The 20,421-nt window shown below is 38.5% G+C and overlaps 1 protein-coding gene across 1 annotated transcript in view; it reads right to left on the reverse strand.

Annotated features, from left to right (window-relative positions):
• The window catches only part of LOC114448150 (CUB and sushi domain-containing protein 3-like), a 184,495-nt gene that overhangs the window by 78,723 nt on the left and 85,351 nt on the right, over positions 1-20,421 (reverse strand). The window contains exons 30-33 of the mRNA XM_028424904.1: positions 19,757-19,944; positions 17,638-17,832; positions 14,133-14,249; positions 892-1,005 (exon numbers count right to left, since the gene is read on the reverse strand). Coding sequence (XP_028280705.1) covers positions 892-1,005; positions 14,133-14,249; positions 17,638-17,832; positions 19,757-19,944 — 614 coding nt within the window. The remainder of the gene's footprint in view (positions 1-891; positions 1,006-14,132; positions 14,250-17,637; positions 17,833-19,756; positions 19,945-20,421) is intronic.

The following is a 20,421-nucleotide window of genomic DNA, read 5'->3' on the forward strand; positions in this document are numbered from 1 at the left end:
CATCCAGAATCAACCAATATATGCAAGGAAGAGGTAAGTAATTGATAGTGTTTATGTATCGACACAATCTACTATCCAACTGCATTGCAACATTGGGATATCTGAGAAATTGTGTCATGATTCCTTCAACATTCAATTCAGTCAAGGTATTCCTGAGATACTGATCATGTTGACAAGGATTCTATCAAGACCTAATGGCATTGTGTTCAAGAGAACTGGATGGAGGGACTACGTATAAATAAGATGTTTTTTCAAGGTAAGATTCTGGTTCATATGTTCACATGCAATAGCTTCCTATGTTAAAGGACTATGTAAATGTCCAGGGAACATTCAAAGCCTATCAAGGGCTGAGACAATTTTCAAGTATGCTTGTGAGTATCTTTAGCCTTGTTAAAACACCCACAATCCTCTGAGCACAGACAAAGATGACACAAAATGGCCAACATGGGACATTTTCAAAGATGTACACATGCACACTCTTCTATTATGTATTCTCTAAAAACAAGGAAAAAGTATTCCCAAGCTGCTGAAGGTTTCGAGTAGGAAAACAAAACTGTCCTCCCAAGAAAATATTCTTCCCTTTGAACAGAAATAATGCCTGGAAGAAGGCAATTGATATTGTTGTGTGCCTTTAAATTATTTCATTAAAACTGTTTTAGTCCTGTGTTGTAATTAATATTATATTGTGTCACAGACTAATCAAGCAGAGCACTATTTACAAGAGCTGGTTTGGTTTTGTTACTTTAATTGGGATCTCGGGGGTTTATCCACTTGCAACAATAATATATTACATAATATAATAACAGAAAGATGAGGGGGTAAAGATCTTTATTATATTAAGTGTGCAGTTGTAGTAAACTATACTGCAGCATCACAGAGTTAAGCTTCTACCTGAATGGGATCCATATATTGATGAGAGAAGGGGGGAATCTGTTGTGGATCCATCGTAGATCTCGACCACATCACTGGTCAAAGTCTGGAAAACCACAAACTGGCCAAACAGCACTGCAAAGAGAGGGAAGGGACAGAGAGAGAGAGAGAGAAAAAGGAAAATAGTTAATTTAAAATATAATGGGGAATTTGTGCCAATCAGTCTTTGCCAACATTCTGTTCTTTCACCGGGGGTTTATTGTCACTGGAAGGACATCATTAAATAAGCTGTTACATCTTTTTATCTATAAAGACGCAACATGCTGCAATAAAAACGCTAACCCCATGAACCCATTACACCCAGGTTGTTTTGATTACAATTCCTTGAAAATTATGCAATTTAATTTGCAGGTATCTCTCCCTAGATGGACATCAAATGTAAACTGGGCTTCACCTAAACACACTTTATCCAGACACTTACTTTCAATGTAAATACTGAACAACGCAGAGATGGTTAATTCCATCTTATGCTATGTAAAGCTTTGTTAAGCTGTTGTTAAGCCCATCAGCCATGGCCACTGCTCCACTGTGGCATATCTAGCAGGAAATCAGTCATATTCTTCAAAAAGACCCACCATTGATCCAAAGGAGTTTGTGTGCTTGTCAAGAAATTAAAAAAAGGTACATTTATTGACTTAATGGGCACAGTAATAAAAAAATGTGACTTTTAGTACAATAGTCTACCTGGAAAGCAGATTTTTGTGTGTCAACATTCAAAACAAAGTCAGATTTCCTCTCTTCTATAAAGTTTTCTGTGACATTTTCTAAACAAGCATTAATTAGGTATTCCTTTGAATCTTTTCTAGTGTGCCTTGACATTTAACATAACCTTAACACACTAAAGTAAGCACTAAAATAAGTATTTATTTAATACTTCATAATGATTTCAAAGGTTTAAAAAAGGGTTTTGTAAATATCAGTATATATGTGCTGCTACTTCTCTCAGTTGCTGGAGCATCGTGCGGGTCAGGGCAGTAGATTGACAGCAGCTGACAGGTTGAGCTCAGGCGCCAGCAGGAGAACAAGAGGAAGTGTAAACAAACTTGCACTGTAGCTTAAGAGCCACGGACACACTGTGTTTTTTTTTCTTTTTAGCAGTGGAATTGAAGAGCAGGGATCACACAGCAGACGAGCTAATTTGCTACCTTGCCTCCACAGTGACATTTGAAGTGCACCTTTACTCTGAGAAACTTCTGTTGGTCACTCATTCAACAAGGACAAAACACAGCCTGTCATTTAGATAATAATCAGTGCCCTTATCATTTAAATGATAGTCACTGTGACCACCTGCCTATGAGACAATGCTCTTGTGTGTATAGAAACATGCAAATGGCTTCATAAAAACATTTTTTTGTCTTTCTCTTAAATAAGAAAAAGACAAAAAAAGAAATTTGTATTTTTTCTCTTAAATAAATTGTACATTGAATACATTTCAATGAAAACTTGAGATGCTCTCTTGCTCACTCTGTGTTCAACAAACCTTTAAAGACTCAGATAATTCGAATAACTGCAATAAATAAATGAACACAGAAGCCTGTGTAAGCTACTCAAAAAGTAACCTGAGTGTCACACCTGAACTGCAATGAAAAGACATATAGACAAAGTTTTAGCCTGTGACCTTAAATTTAATTAAACCTTTACTAAGCCTTTACTTAATGAACGGTCACGTGAGAAATGTACTGTTTATCACAAAAGTAACAATTAAATCTTATCCTTAGTAAAAGCAGTGAGGGAGAACTTATGATAATGAACAGAGAATTATTTAAATAATGCCCTGCATAAATATTTCCAATTAAGCATTCCTGATTATATCAATGTGTACATGCCCTTGAAAATAATCTGATCTCTAACCAAATGAATAGACATGACCGACTGGATCACGACTTCTCTGATACTGCGTGTGTTTGTGCCTGTGCAGTTGTGCATGTCTGTGCACATAAAGGTACTGTATGCGTGTGGATTACCAACAGTCAGATTACAACCTCAGTCTCAGCCTCTGGTGACAAAGCCCCATGCGAATGTTACATATTCTTTACTCACTTTCACTGCATTATCGCAATAAGCTTGGGGCTGTGCTAATTAAGGTCTTCACAGTGTTACAAAACAGCAGCAAAAGGCTGCCACAAATCCTGCAACAACAGCCAAAATGCTGCTGGGCGATTAAAGCAGTGCATTATTGTTCTTACTAGTGCTGAAGGTTCATCATATTAGGGTGAAAAACATCATCCAGTAGCACCTTACATGCAGTATGTGCCATATAGAAGAAATTATGTGTGTCATTTGGATGCAAAACTGAGTTCAGGTATTATAACAATGATTAAATCTGGTTTTTTTTTAAGGAGCACTGAGTATTGTGTGTTGTCTAATCGTAATTAGACAACAGTGCGAGAGCAAACTTCAAATGGCCAAAACATAAAAAGAAAAATGGCGTGTTTCTGCCAAGAAACAGCGCCACATCCACATACCTTGAAGCATAACACATACAAAACCTTCCTAAAATGGTGTAAAATAACCACACAGTTAACACAGAGGTAATTGCTAAAAGTAAAAAAATGGCAGCATATGTTTGTCCTTCTGGCTATGAATTATGGAGCAGTTTCCTGTCATCTTTACTTTGTAGCTGTACAGATCTCTGGCATGTAGCCTCACAGTATACCACTGTGAAGCCATTATAAATGCCACGGAACTAAGACAGACACAGAGAGAAAAAGAAATAAAACCTGAGACAAAACAACCTAGAAAAGCCACTGGAGGCAATGCTGCATCCTTTGTCCCAGGAGACGGTGGTTTGGACTGACTGACTGAAGTCATGGAACAAGCAGGAAGAAGAAAACACTGGGGTAGGTGCAACAATTTCTATGTTTTTAAAATAAAATACACAGCCAAAAAACTCTGACAAAGCAAAAACACAAACATGCAAATGAGTGCACACATATGAATGAACACAGAAAGGTGTACTCTCACAGAGCAGCACAGGCAGGCCTGTTCCTTTATCTGTGGAGTAGTGAAAAAGCCTATGGCTAAACCAGAGTCTGAATAAGAGATGATTTTACCCTCTGGGACAGCTCACTGCTGGGGTATTAGCATACCAACACAGCGCTGTGTTGAACAGGCTCCACTCCCCTGCTTTGTGAACACACACTGACACAAACTCAAACATGAGCACAAGCATACACACTCTCACAAGCACAGTGTCGCTCATTTCTGCCTCTAATCCAAAGCCAGCCATGCGTGACTTCAATCTGCTCCTTTGCTGTAATCACGTCCAGATATTAAGTCAATAAATCATTGGAAACTTGTTACCTAATTTATGCAGGACTATGATGAATCTGTTGTCCTCTGGGCCTAATTGTGGTAGTCTAACACAATGCACTCGGACAATGGACAGCATTTTTATGTCTGCATCTTCACCTTGAATTCTACCAAATCTATTAGACCACTTTCAGAACACACCTCCCTGCAGTTATAGTAGGGAATTCCTGTATCTCATACCACTATGCCTCCTGGGCATTGATGATGCAAGATATCTACAATTATCCACAGGCCAATTCTTTCTGAGTTGATGGAAATCTAATTGCTTCCTGTTTGAAGGCAGTTATTTTGAAAAATGTAACAAGAGGTTGTGAAGATATCTAATATCCTTGGAGGATTCTGTCAGGACAGGAAGGGGGTGTTTAAATTAATGATGAATTATTTTAACAATGAAGTTCAAATTGTATCATTAATTTTACTGAATTGTATATCATGTCACTAACAGAAATTGTAGGAAAATATACACTTTTTTCATTGCTTTAAAACAGCCTAAATCTGCTGAAGCGTGGATTCAACAAAGTGATGTTTCCCACACACAGTTCCTGCGGATATTTTCCAGCATGCTCACGCTGTGAAAAACTCTTGCCAGCACATCTCAAAAGTGTTCTATTGGGCTGGGATCTGAAGAAAGTGCAGGAAAGTGAAGTAAATTAAAATCACTGTCATGCTCCTGGAACCATTTTGGGCTGATGAGAGCTTTGTGACATGGCTTGTTATCCTGCTGGAAGTATCCATTTGAAGAAGTGCAGACTGTGACGATGAATCGTTGCACCTGGTCAGTAACAATGTCTAAGTATGTTTGTGCTGTCTGAATGGTGCTAAGATGATATTAAGGGGAACAAATGTGTGCCAAGAAAATACCCGTGCCGCAGCTTACGTCAACAAACCCATCATCTGCAGCAGAAATGCACTGTTGATTCAGCTACCTTTGATAGCTGTAATAATGTTTCTATGCCCCATTGTTATCTGATGTGCCATCCTCGTGCATTTTTCCTTTTTTTCTTTTTGCAGTTACAGCTTGTGGCATGGATTGTTGCAGGATTTCTTCTTTCAAGTCAATTTTTCTTTAAAATCCTGAATATGATTTAATGTTTTGTGCAAGGCTGAAGTTGTTTAAGTGATTTATTTATTTATTTTTTTAAAATGCAGAAAAAATATTGATGTATGATAATTTTATAGCAGTTTTTAGGGCATGAACATTTTTGGCCCGGAAGGTATCGAAAGGGTAGTAAAACGGGGGAGGGCACAAGGGTTATTTATCACACTTGTATGGTCACCTCTGTACTAATATATGACATATGATATATGATATATGACATGCTGTTAAAATGTTATAGTAGGAAGGATAGGAAACATATTTTGATTGCAATTTTCATGTTGAGATGATAAGATTTATATCAACACATAATCAAAATTTGATGAAAGTGTTAAGTCCAAGACTTGTAATTCAACTTGATTTCATGACGTGCGTAAGAAAAAAAAAACAACCAAAAAAAAAAAACGGTAAGAACAACTCTCCTATCAAGACAAGAAAAAGCTGGAGGACATACTATCTGATTGGCTGAATGCTACCGCCCCTCCATTATAAACTTTGGCTGCTTATCATCTGATTTCTTCATCCTCTTTGCTTTTAGGGTCTGCTCCCTGTCAAACCAGGCTGCAGATAGGATCATTACAATACAGCAAGGAAGAGAAATGTCAATGTTAGAAAGGTCTTTTACTTTCTTTCCATTGCTATTTGATCTTTTGCCTAGAAAATAAATGAGCATGGACCTACTGGAACGTTTGTGTTTCTTGTAGTGTTGTTATCATAAAACCCATGAACTCCAGCCAGGTAAAAATAATAAGAAAAATCCAGAAGGCAACAATGAAAAAAAAAAACTTCAATATTGAGGAAGTGCTGCAGTTTCTCTTAGTCCAGAAATGTCAGTACATTTAACTGCTTACCTGCATTTAGAGATACATGGCTTTCTAAGCAGCAACATATTAGGGACATAACTGTTCAAGTTCCTTTTAAATTGGTAAAGTTTGTCTGTGGTAGAAATTGCCTTCTCGCCATTTAACCTGAACAAACCAATTTACTTGTTGTTGTGTTATTATTCTACAATGGTATTACTTTACGGGGCTCGCTCTGTTTATGCCAATAGCACTAATACTACACACACTAAAGCGCACATTGTGTAAAAAAAGCCATCTAGTAAGTTCTGCATGTTAAAACCATTATTGCAAAGATATTGGACAGAGAATGCTAAATTCCTGTTTTCAAAGCTTCAACCACAAATCTGCTACATTTACAGTATATCTGCTTTAGTGCATATGTTAGTTATTACTCATCCAACGTTCTAACCACTCATCTGTGACAGATGACTTCCAGTTATATATTATGTACAATTATTATATTATTATGTACCAGTATTTAAATCCCATTAACACAATAAGCAAAAACAGAATAGTCAGAGTCCATTTACCATACAGAAGAGTCATTCACTTTAACTACTAGTTTGTCAAAGTAAAAAAAACATCCTCATTCATATTAACAAAACATCAAACACTGGTGGGAACTTTGTTTTTTACTGAAGCTACTGCTGTGAGTTACACAGATATGTCTGTCCTGCACATTTTGTATCTAAACAATCCCAACAGGATTGTTTCCCAACAGCTACAAAACTTTGCCTAAACACAACCTCTAATCTGACAACATCTTTATGGGACAATTTTCAGAGAAGTATTACTTGGTCGTGGACACGGTCTTGCCGGAAAAACTGGATTTATAGTGAAATATTCGAGGTTACATTAGGTGATAGCATTTCAATCATATCCTGTTTCAACAATTCTCAGCGGTGATAAAACAGTTTTGGTGGAGTATTTATCTAAATTGAGTATAAAAGTCAGATAACAGGCTCTGGTTCAGAGGTATCACATTGAAGTTAATCACTGAACCTTGACTACCTCAGCAGGGTCTCTATCTCCCTCTGTCCTTGCCTCTGTCTGGAAGGTCTTAGAGACAGTGAAGTGGAAGTAAAGCCAAACTCAAAAACCAACTTCTATCCCACTTTTGTGCCTCCTCGTCATTTTGCCAACTAAACTGAGTAAGGCAAGAAGAGAGGGAAGCATCTTAATCATCTACATATCCATTTTATTGAGCAATTTCTTCTTGCTGTAATCTCGTCTTGTTTATTTCCCACATCCAGCTATAAATCACAGCATGTGGCTTTTGTGAGTATCTAGCTTCCAGCTCTTTCTTCCCCCTAAACTATTTACAGCAGTAATTATCTACCCACCAAAACATTTGCAACTTATTGACTCAAATTAACTCATAAAAAGCCATACATATTTTTAGAACTTGCAGGTTCTGTATATCAATCAAATCAGTTTTTTTCTTCTTCAGGTGTGTGGTACACAGCTATTCAGGTCGACTACTCTTGGTCAACTGTGGAACGCATCCACTCAGAACACCACTGATGTAACTAGAATGTAATGCATCTTTTGCCCAAAGCCTACTGGATTAGCTACATGTTGCCTTAAGGCAAAATGTGCACAAAAGACTGGATAAGGTGTTAAAGACACTCACAACGCGGGAAGCTGTGAAAGGTAAGAAAAATGGAAGCATATGTTTATCCGTCTGGCTATGAATTATGCACGAGCTACCTGTCGTCTTTGCTTTGTGGCAGCGCAGGCCTTCTGAGATCCTGGGCAGTGACAGCATACACAAGCCTCATTTACAGAAACCAAAGGGATTATATGACAGCTCAGACACATATATTTTTAATGACCCATTATCACAGAAATTGCATCAGCCCTTTTGGCAGGGAGTATGCGGATGCATGTTGGCACTAGCTTCTGCTTCAGCTTCCCTGCTATAGATTGAAAGCTGTTAGTATCGGTCAAACAAGCAGAGAGAGGTAGAAGACTACCAGCATTTCACAGACCTCTTTTACTTCCTGCTTTAGTTGTGCTTCTTTTTCCAGAGTCATTACTATCATTGTTAATAGCTGACTTTTGAAAGAGCAGTACTCTTCAAGTGAGTTTCTGACACAAAAAGCAGTCCATCTCATCACCCCAAAAACCACAGGTTGTCAGATCCAGTCATTCAAGAGAGTGTTTGGCACTTAAATCTGACAAAAGGCACACTCTCTAATAACACACCCACAAACGCATGTACCTGTGGAGAATGCATCTTTCAAATCATAGCTGTGTGACACCACGTAGCAGTTCACAGTTCATGTTAGGTTAGTCGCACAGAGGGAGCTGTATATGGTGTAAGCTGATGCAGGCAGACAAGGTAATGGTTTTTGTGTGGGATGTAGCTAGTCTTGTGTTAGGGTGGCTCCAGGCATAATCTTACTCTTCAGCAAACATCACTGATGAGTCAACAGTCAAACCCCAGGGTCAACATTTTTATGATCTCTTACAGCAGCACTGCTCCACTCTCCCCTTTCTTCTCATTCCCTGTCTCATTCATTATAACTCTCTCACTCATTATCTCACACTTTCCAACTTACTCTGAGACATTCACCACATTCAACCAAGATCTATATGCCTCCATCTTCTAGTTAAGACTTACTCCTTTTACCTCTTTGCCTCTTTGCAGTCTCCACAGTCTCCCGCTGTCCATCTTGTTACAGCCCAGATTTATTACAACAATCTGTCAGTGCTCCTGTATCGCCTCCTGACACTTTCTGTGGCAACCATTATGCATATGTTGTTGTTAGCATTATACAGACGCATACACTGGAGCTATAAAAAGCCGCAGGCAGATAAACTGAGGTGAATGAATGTTGTGTCTATTAAATTAAATTCACCAGTATCTAATTATGGGAATCCTTCCAGTGGAAGTCTACAATGGAAATAAATTGAACCTTCTTTTCCAAAGTAAGCCATAATTAAAAATACACTGTAAAGGTAATTTGCTCTGTGATTTAATAGAAGAAGTACATTTTAGAAAACCTAGTACATTTGTTTTTCAATATGCAGTAAATGTGCATTTACAGAATACAAAGGCTTCAGAGAAAGCATTTAAAATTCCTGAGATTTAAATTATCTGATTTACAAATTTCACAGGAACCTATTATGCTCATCTTTGGCTTTTTGGCATGATTTTGTTATAAAAACATACATTTACAGACTTTTTTCCTCATACTGCCTGTGCAGCCTGTCAGTTCACCCTCTGCCTAAGATGTTAGCTTTAAGTTCCGATCAGCTGACTTTGCTACCGAGTAATACTATGTCCTCTTACCATTGTGAAGGTTCCGAAAACAACTCATGAACCTTCTTAAATAATAATTTCTTGGTATTGATGAATAAGGTAAAATTGAGTCAACAGGACAGGATGAACATCCTTAGCAACAGAAAATACAGGAAAATATATAAATTTGGCAAATATTGTACTAATTACTAAAATATTAAATGTCTATAATCCTACCAAGATGACAGCAGTTTGACTTAATGGCCTTGCTGTGCCTGCAGAGTATCACAGGAAGTATTTTTTGACAAACTGATGTCAGCACAGCATAAAAGTGAAAGAAGAAAACAGTTGGACACCCAGGAGCAGTCTGAAGCCTGGAGTTATATTATTGCAAAATACAATAGCACATTTTTATTACAAAAGAGAAATACACCTTTACTAGAAATGCCATGGAGGGTCTTGCTAATAGGAGGAATTTGGCTCACCCTTGAAGCCATCAAAATCGACAAAGAAGGCTGCGCAGTGAACCAAAAACTTCTCCGGGCAAAATATAAACTTAAGTGGAAAAAAAAAAAAAAAAAAAAAAAAAACACACATTTTTTGTCAGACAGGTGAGCACCCCTTTTTGTAATTTATTTTTCCTGGTGTAAAATTACTCACAGTAGAGTTGTTTCTTGGCTTCCTATTTTACACAAGAAACACCACCCTGCTGGTAGTATAGGACAAAAAAGTTCTAGAGCAGCTGCTGATCTCAGTGTAAACAAGAGTGAATTCCTGTGGGGAAGTATATGTGTGTGTATGTTTACAAGCAGTGCCCAAGGCAAAGGTTGAGGCTCATGAATAATTCATCCCTTTATGAAAAAAAGCAGTTATTGTTTGAAATATGACTACAAGCATTATTTGTGACAGAATACATAATAAACATTACAGGGCAAGACAGATGCACATTGTACTTTGATGATATTTGAATGTTGCAAGCAATGCATGGAGTGTGAGTATGAGTGCTGAGGTATGAATGGAAAGCATTGTTACTGACTATATCCACAGCATAGCTTAAAAACTGGTGTCTCCTGCCAGCTATTTTAATATAATTTATGATTACCAGTGGTATACAGTACACAAATACCTGTATAAACGCATACAAAGATTAAGAGCAGCTGTAGACATTTTGAAATTGTGAATACATCCCATGTAGGACCAGCAACGGCCATACAAGACAATATATTTGTTTGATTGATCTGAGGGAGGGAGAATTGTACTAGATTACACAGTGGTGCATGCTGATGTTATGGATGGATGTTCATTATGTGAGTGCATTATGTTATATCAGGTGGAAAACATGACATGGAAAAATGCTGTCCAAACAAAAACACTTATACACACACACACCTATCAACAGGGAGACAGAAAGCATGGCAGCTTGGGCTGAATACAGTAAAACTAAACAAACTACTATGATACCACTGAACAAAATATCTGCCAACATCCCACACGTGGATAAACATCGGCAATTCTTTTTAGTCTGTCACAGTCCTTTGCATTGACAAGCTGTCAGAGAATCTTCAAACACACACTGTAAATCTGTGCTTTGTGGAAAACTTAGAGCAGATGACAAAACATAGACTAAAGCAGCTGACTACTGTATGGCTTCAGCGTTGTTCCTACTGTTCATGCAAAAACCTTCCAGTTGAAAAGACTTCATGAAAATCCATAGTAGGTATTGACTTCTACTGCTCAGCTTTACAGCAGGCCAGCTGGCAGAGGCAACAAGATTAAGAGCAGGATCACAAAATTGGGTTTTAATCTAGTTTCACCTACAGCATATCAGTTCAGACAAACAACTCCGACTAAGTGAGAAAGCGGAATGTTTCACCTTGTGAGAGTGCTGCTGCCATCTGTATTTAGTCTTATTGACAGAGTGTGCTGTCAGTACTTTACTAGTCAACCAGGTGCCTGAGCAACACAACAGCTGAATGTAAAGAAGCAACTGTTTAAATCTGTCACGGAAATTACAAAGACTCATCTTTTTTTTGTAGCTTGTAACAATATAATCAATGGAGAGATAACGTCCACGATCTGAAAACATGGCAGCTTCTATTATCATATTTTCTTAAATATGGTGCATTTTCTCATCCTCTTTGCTATCTTTGCATTGTGCTATCACGGGTGTGTATCTCTTGTATTTCAAATTATTACTCAAGCAATTTAATAACACATCAGCCTAGAATTCTTAACTTTACTTAAAGGTGAGCTTTTTTCATTTTGTTTTATGTTTTTTACCCTCTTGTGTGTCACAAATGAAACCACAAATGCACTTAAGGAAAACAGCAATCAGGAGCAGCACTGAGGGCAGTGACTCTGCTACCTCAGGTGCTGGTTGAACAGCAGAACTGAGTTGCATCGTGATGTTATGTTTACATCACTGATGACTGGAGCTGGGGCCAGTTAATACCCCTGATAAATACAGAGTCATTTAATCTGAATGAGTACAGATTAACAGCAGTTAATGTGTTTTTTCAGTTGGACAAGAGCTATAGTAACACAAGTTTTGTTTTTTAAATTATGCCACTAATAATTAATGGTAGCATACCAAATCACCACACAGCCCTAATATTGATAAAGACAAAGTAATTCATTTTAGTTGCGCTGCTTTAACAATACCGTCTTCAACAGCGTGTGCTTACGACAATGAGCATTTCGATAATAAAACAACAAAACTATATAAAGCTATCTTGAGTTCTGCCTAAACTTTGACAGCAAAAGACATATATCCACATAAAACTGGAACCCAGGTGTAAAACCCCCGAGTCACCCAGCCGGAGTCAGGACATGATATTTCTCACTGACCTTTTCCTGCCAGTTCAAGCAGGTTGACACAATGTCTGAAAGGCTTATGGTATGCTATCGGTCATACGAGAGACAGCCTAAGACATAGGTTTGACACTTCACCCAAGGCACTTACAAATTTCAATTACCTGTATACTAGACACTGAAATGTGATTTCTGTTATCACGCTGCCTATAGGCTAGAGACTCTGCTGCCACACTTCACCAGAGAAAAAGAGAATTTCACCATTTTATCTGGGGGTTTACATTCACGGAGCTTAAAACCACTGAACTCATCCTTATTTTCACCTTTATTTGACTTACATGATTAAATAGGGCATGGAGCATTGGATGCTCTGCCACCCTTATGCCCTACTTAATCATGTAAGTCAAATGAAAGTGACCGACAGCGTATAATATTACCTATACAGTATGTAAATCGATTGTTTCATGGTAGCACTTACACTGCATGTAAAAACAAGCTATTTTGCTGATTGGTGCTACAGGAAAGAAAAAACTGCAGAGAGCTTGTTCTGCACCATTGGTTAAGGGCATTTAGTGTTCTCGCATCAGCCTCTACATCCAAGCTTCACATGTTACCAGTAAGAAGAGCGAGACATGCTTTAGATGATTTGGAATTTCTAAATAGAGGAGTAGTCCCCCCACTTTTTTTAATTTGCTCTACCCGAGCTGTAAATCCCTGATGCTTTGTTAGATGACTCCTCCGAGTAGATTTCCTTCAAGCCACACCACAGCAATCTTGTTCCTCATCAATAGCCTTTGCCTCTACATGCCCTAAAATGAATGTGCTGGTCTAGGTGGGATTGTTGCTTGGCGACTTCCACCCTCCATTAAGCTTTTGCTGGCAGTTTAAGCAACAGCTACATTTGCATGTAATATTTATTTAAAAAAAAAAAAACTGGACCCGAGTTCCTGGACAACACATGCAGGAGTTGGCAACAAGGGAGGTAAACTGTCGGACTGGATCACAACACAGGAGATTAATCTGTGTTTCATAAGCACAGGGCTGTACAGAATAAAAACGTCTGCCTACATTTTCGTTGCTCTTTATGACTAACATGGAATATTGAGCAGGAATGCATCAAGGTCTTCTCAAGATCTTTGCTGAATTATGTATACACAGAGGTGTTCGAGTAAACTGTGCACCGGAGAATTCGCTGGCTCCATCTATTCCCCACAGCCCTTCGCTGCTTGACCTGCCTCTCCATTACCTATGGTACAGAGCATTTTTCATGTCAACACAATCAATTTTTGTTTGCCCTGATCTTATTCTGCTTTTACACCTCTTCCTGGAGCCAAAACGCTGTCATTCCTCATGTTATGTTTATATGTGAGAGTGGAGAGCAGGTGTAAGGTGCAGCGGTCTGCTGCAATGGAATTCTGACATGCATGTATTGATTAAAATGAGATTTCATTGGACACACAGCAGTAGTTGCCATGCGATTTTTCAACAATAGGCTTGATTCTTTGCAAATTCCGTTTTAGACATTGAATCTCTAGTGGAACAAAGGCATTTAACTTGAATGTCAGTGGATGTAAGCGTCAAGCACACCAGTCCAAATGCACAACACACCGAAAAGCATGAAACCCATATTAAGCTCTAAAGGAAAGGCAATAATGCAGATCTAAACTTGCTAGTACCACATCACCTATGACCAGATCTGGGAGTCAGCCTCTATATCTTTCCATATCCTCATTATTAGCTGAAAACTCATAGAAAGCACAATTATCTGCCTTAGCTTCTCCTTGTTTTAAGTGTGTCTGGACAACTACACCACATATAGGCCCTAAGCAGCAGTTTAACACACTATAATTAGCAATTTCTGCAACTACATAGAAGTAAGGCCTGAACTGCTTACCAAAGTCTCCAGGAACGAAGATGTCATAGACACAGCTCTGGCCTCTGGTGTAATTATGTGGGTAGTTTGGGGACAGCACGGTTCCCTCTGAACCTGTGAAGTGACCTCCGCAGGGAGCTGTGTGGAGCAACATATAAGCAGTTAACAAAAAGTGAAACACATTGCTTATAACACCTGGGGAAATAAGGCAATAAAATACAATCAGTGAATGTATTTAAACTTGCTGCAAGGTAAGAGCTTCATATCACAAAATAAGATGAAAAGTCACCTTTGAACTTTCAGATGCTGACAAATATAATTTTGGCCAGCAAACAAAAACAATTTGACATTTAAGAGACACTTTGGGGACATTTCCAGGGGAAGTGTGAGCTGTAAACAGACAGAAAGCAAAAGCCTGAGTTGTATCCACAGGGTTAGAACACAACTGAGAGGAATAGTGCTTTTTTGGACTTACAATACCATCAATCAACAAAACACAATCGCAAAAGTTCCACAGTTTAATCAGCCCATATCACCCAGCAGCAGGATCTGAGACAGTCAGGCTCATCTCTTCAGCTGAAATAAGTTTTCAATGGCTTTATTATTTATCTTAGTAAATGTTGCACTTTCATATATAAGAAGAAACCAGCGCCTTTGCACACTTACTGTGGGATGATTTTCAGTTGGCGACTAGGTTCATTAATATAACCTGCTGTCTGCCCTGCACCTGCGTCACATCTCAGAGTCCTACCTTAATGATGTACCTAATTTGCCAAGAGGCCCTCTAACGCAGTTACCTTAGACCTCACGGACCAAGACATCAGGCGGGGGAGCCTCGACTGTAAACAAACACACACTCATTTGTCGTGAGGAGGCTGTCACCAGCTGCTCTGAACCCCCCTGTGGCCCACACAATGCACATGTCACTGCTGTTCCACTGAGCAGCACATGAAAAGCGAGCTGAAGTGTTAATGTAGAAAGATGTGTCAGCAGTTTCTTCAGAAACGGTTGTTCGAAGTAGCATGAGGCGTGTAATCAAACATGCGCAATGACAGTAAGTAATCTAATTCAAGGTGATTTGTCAGACACAATGGGAGATATAGTGCGGTGGTGCATGAGGAATTTGAGAAAGATGCCAGTGGAGAGGAGACCACACTGCACTGCCAATCCAAGTACAGCAGGTAAGAGAAAGAATGCGATTCACAGGATATGTTTTAATAGTTTCTAGTCCAAGGATATAGAGAAGTGGACACACTGCAAACCATTATTTTGTTGAGTGACTGCTGAGGAAAAAATATGTTTTATGTGTGATTATATAATGATGATTCAGAGCATGAGTCTTCCAACAAGTCTAACATTGTACTTTTAAACACAAATGATATATTATTACATTAAAAGGGGCTTCGTTGTTGTTCGATTTTTATCCAATTTCATTTGAAGGATATTGACCTAGCCCTTAAATACCATTTATTTACACAGACAAGGGAGCTAATGGCATCATTAGAGCACAATAAAACAAATCTGAGGAACAAAAAGTATTGAGTGAAAGGTTAAAATGCTGGACAGAAAATGGCCTCACTGCAAAACATAACAAACCCAGAGTCCACACAACATTTTTTATATGAACAATATACACATTAAACACCGAGTGTTAATAAAGAGAGTGGGTAAAGGGACTGTGAGACATGGTGCAAACATCTGTGGTCATCCTTTAGCACATGCCTTTAGGACAAGACTCGAACATACAGCACTGCTCTACAAAGGTGTACTTAATATCTCCACAAAGTACATTTAACTTTGCTTTACAGCTGCTCGGTTATAAGTGGATGACAGGAAATGCATTTGCATCTACTATGATTGCTTTTGACAATTTAAAATTGTTTTTTTTTTTTTTTTTTTTTTTTTTTTTTTTTAAATTAACACCAAATTAATACCAAATACCTGTTCCCTTCTAAAATGTGACAGCTGGATGCTTTTCTTTGTCATATTTACATGACTGAATTTGTGTTTTGGAATTTTTTTTAAATAAATTAAATCATTTGTCACCTGGGGTACTGTGCATAATTATAACAAGCGTTTATACTTTTCTCATTACATTAGATAGACACATCATTTGAGAAGACAAGCTTGTGAGCTAAGTTTTTGTAACTACAAATTGTAAACTGTTATTTGCTGAGGAGTTTATTTAAAAGTGTTAATGGGATGTGTCCTAACTCTTTTTTTCACAGGATCATGTTGGATTTGAGTACATGCGGCTGTTGATCTCGGTTAAAATGCTGCAGCACCTAGACCACCAACAGGCAATTAAAGTAAACTGCATGTACATGTTTTTGAAAGTACTACCAACTGCAGCTAATTGCTAGTAATGTAAAGGAGAAACAGGAGCTGACCATATGCTGGGGCAGCTGAAGCTATTACATTTAGCCTTTAGACAGTTAAGTCATCAGTTTAGATTTAGTCTCAAAGTGAAAATACTTAACAGAGAGATGCTGATGGACCCTTTAGTAAAGCACATAACCCCAGGGCTGCTCAGCCCTGCTTACACCGGTGCCAACTGTTAAAGTAATGAACTGCTCCCTGGTGTGATAGTGGGTGTTCAGGTTCCCTACTGCTGAAAATGAAAAAGGAATTCTAATTTATCCATGGCAAATTACATACACTGACAAAAATTCGACAAAAAAAAGGTGTAATGCAACTGGAAAGAGTTATTGTGACATTGTAGAGATCTCTATTCTCTTCTACCTTCACTGTGATGCTACAATTCACGTGTACACATATAAAAAGTGGGTTATATTCTTTGCAACAATATTCTCCAGCCAGGCTTTGACAGTTCAAATATAAATGAGTTACAGACTTGGTAGACACGGTGCACCATACATACGACCTGCTTTAATACATTCATTAATTCGTTTCTTTTGTTTTACAGCATAACAAAGGTCTCACTTCTTGTAAAGTCATGGCTATGCATATCATGAATGTATTAACATTACCTTTGTTCACCAACCATTTCTGTTATTCTACTTAGATTAATTGGAACTGTGTGTTTTTATATTTAACCCCTTGTAGACGAATGTCGTGACTATGCCTCATACCACTTGGTGGTGTATGCATCCCACTATCGACAGTTGATGCATATTCTGCACATACCAAGAACAACTCCAGTTGTTTGTTTATACGTTTTTTTTTTTTCAAAGTTTCAAAGCATTCTTAAGTTGCAAACTTTGTGATACTGAGGTGATAAAGTGAGCTAGTTTATGCCAAAAACAATCAATCTCTATGGATATATGTATTATGCATCTATAATACAGAATTCTCTCCTCTGAACTTACTTTTCATTTCAAGCTTTGCCACAGACTCACAGGATGGTTCATTATAAAAATTCCATGAGAGAAATGTGCACCGCATTTCAGCTGTTTTTAACACATCTCTACCCTGTTTATGCATTGTATCAAATATTGACCAAACAGCTGGACTGCAGTTCTCTGCTGCTCAGACCTTCTGTTATTTTAGAAGTGTTGTCTCTCACCTTGACAGCTTGGTTTAGCTCTGTCCCACTCGGGTCTCTTGCTGTTGCCCATGACACATGTCAGAGTTGAGTAGCCCTGCAGTAGGTAGCCAGCCTCACAATGAAATGTCACCATAGATCCCAGCTTGTAGTCAGTACCCATTCTAGTGCCATTCATCACATTCCCCGGATCAAAACACGCCTCCCGCAGTTTTGCTGCCAATCAAAAAGAAGAAGAAGCAGAAAGAACAAGGCTTTATTGGTGACTGTCTGAAATGAAATGAGAGGGTTTTTATACATATTTGCATGGTTATAAACCACAGAGACTGCAAGGGGCCTGTGTGATTTACCAAAGGGGTTATGAGAAATTAATTATTATGGTAAACATGTATATAGTTGAAGGTGAATAATGAGGGTTCTTCTACCAAGCAACATTGGCAGATTAGCGAGGTCTGTTGAATTTAAAGTCAGAGCCTGCAGGTTCAAAATGATGGCTCACTTTTAACCTGAAGACTGTCAGGTTTATAAATATTGGAGCAATTATAGGTTTTTGGTATTTATACGCTACTATACTGAATTTGAAATGAAACACTGAAGATGTGAGTGAAGTCAAGGTTTTCTGCCTCAATGGGTTTCTACAAGTGTGGCATTAAACATTTTGGAATTACATTATCATACACACATACATTTTCTATGGCTCATATATAATGTAACAACTGGCTGACAAGCAGTTGCATGGCCAGGTGTGGGCCTGTTCTTTTGTTATTCCTTGACTAATCAGGCAGATAAAAGTCCAGGAGGTGGTTCTGAGTGTGATATTTGCATTTGGCAGGTGTTCACTGGGACACTCTACATGATGTCTAAAGAGGTGACTCTGCAAGTGAAGGAGGCCATTATTACACTGAAATAAACCCATCAGAAACACAGCCAAAACACTGGTAGTGGCCAATACAACAGTCTGGAACAGCATGCTTTCACAAGAAAACAAAGACCACAGAAGACAACTGAAGTGGATGACTGCAGGATTCTGTCCATGGTGAAGAACCACCTTTTCACAACATCTAGCCAAGTCAAGAACAGATATGTCAGTCTACAGTCAAAAGACAGCTTAATGAATATTGATACAGTGGCTAACATGGGTTACGTTCAAGAACAAAAATTCTGGGTAAGATTTTTCAAGAAAACACCTGAAAAGCCTATTCTAAACCAGTTCTAGAATGAGATTCAGAATGATGGCAGAAGAAAAGCATGCACAAGTAAAGGGACGGCTCATGATCCAAAGTATACCGCATTTTCAGTCAAACATGGTCAAGGCAGTGTTGTGACATGGGCAGCTATGTCAATGGAACAGGGTCACTGCTGTTTATTGATGATGTGACTGCTCATGGAAGCAGCAGGATAAATTCTGGACTGTAATGATCTATACTCTGCTCATATTCAGCCAAATGCTGCAACCTGATGTCGCTTCATACTGCAGCTGTATAGTGACCCAAAACTTACAGCTACCCTGAAGGACCCACAAACAAGCTGCAGCTGCCTTTTCTGCAGCAGCCTTCAGCTGCAGTGATGGCCTGGCAAAGCACCTCAAAGTAAAAACCCATTTGGTCATGGTTCCAGACATCAGGCATACATTGGATTTTCATCCAAGTATTAAAAGCAATCCTCATGTTTGCAATTATGTTCCATTATATATGAGCCACCATCAACTTAATCTGCAGTAATGTGCATTGAATAGTATTAGTTTAATTATGTTATCCTTGTATCTCCATGATCACCACCTTTTCTACCTGTATAAAAAAAAACCATAAACCCTCCTTTTTCCACTTTCTGAGAGCTGACACAGAGCCTGAAGCTGTAAGCCTGGGTTAACAGAGAAAGTTCATATCCACCCTTGTAGTAACAGATCTTTGATAGTTTAGGGTTTGTCAAGAAAGGCTCTGCCAAACTTGCTTCTCAGTACACCCTCTTCCCCATAGGCTCTTCTCACAGCTGGCATCAAAAAGCTGTGTACAGTATCGCTTCAAAGACATAATCTATAATTAATTTGCACTGTATTTTACACTATATCCCTTGCTGTAATGCATAAACATATTCATTGAAAACACATACAGATTCTCATGCACACAGTTCTTGGGAGTACCTTTGTATTCCAAATGAAAGCCAGTGTAGCTCACAGAGCCATCGCTGCGAAAAGCCAAGTACATGAAGTTGGAAGTGCTCTCGATCTTCTCAGGAAGTTTGCTGTCTTGGAAACTGCCAATCAGATGAGCACTGCTGTCCGGCCCATCGTAGATGTACAAGAAATCATAGTTGGGCTCAATGCTGAAACTGCAACGAGAAAAATAAAAATAAAAAAACAAATGAAAAATAAAACTCTTATTATTTAAGTCTTGCCACCAGATTTTACAGACTGTATGAGAGATTTAGAATAAATGAGGGTTTCAAAATGAGACTGTGCTCTGCAGTGCTAGAAGTGAGTCATGCCAAGCGATTTGTATTGCATCTCCAGACAAAGAGATAAAAAAAGATAACTCCCCCAAGAGGTGAGAAGAGATTAAATTGTTGTGACACTGCAGTGGCACAAAGTCTTCCCAGACGGCTATGGCGATGCAGTGTGAAAAGATCGTTTCATATTGTAGTGTTGTATATCAAATCACATGCTGCAGTAAGAGAGAGGGGAGAGCATTTGTTTTCAAAATAATGAGCGAGGTTTATGACAAAAATGTAAATAGCTTGGAGATAATTGCATTTGAGCTGGATCAAGGCAATTCCAATTTAAAATCATAACTCCATCCTTTCATTTGG

Source organism: Parambassis ranga, chromosome 16, assembly GCF_900634625.1.
Source record: "Parambassis ranga chromosome 16, fParRan2.1, whole genome shotgun sequence".
NCBI classification, from domain to species: Eukaryota; Metazoa; Chordata; class Actinopteri; family Ambassidae; genus Parambassis; species Parambassis ranga.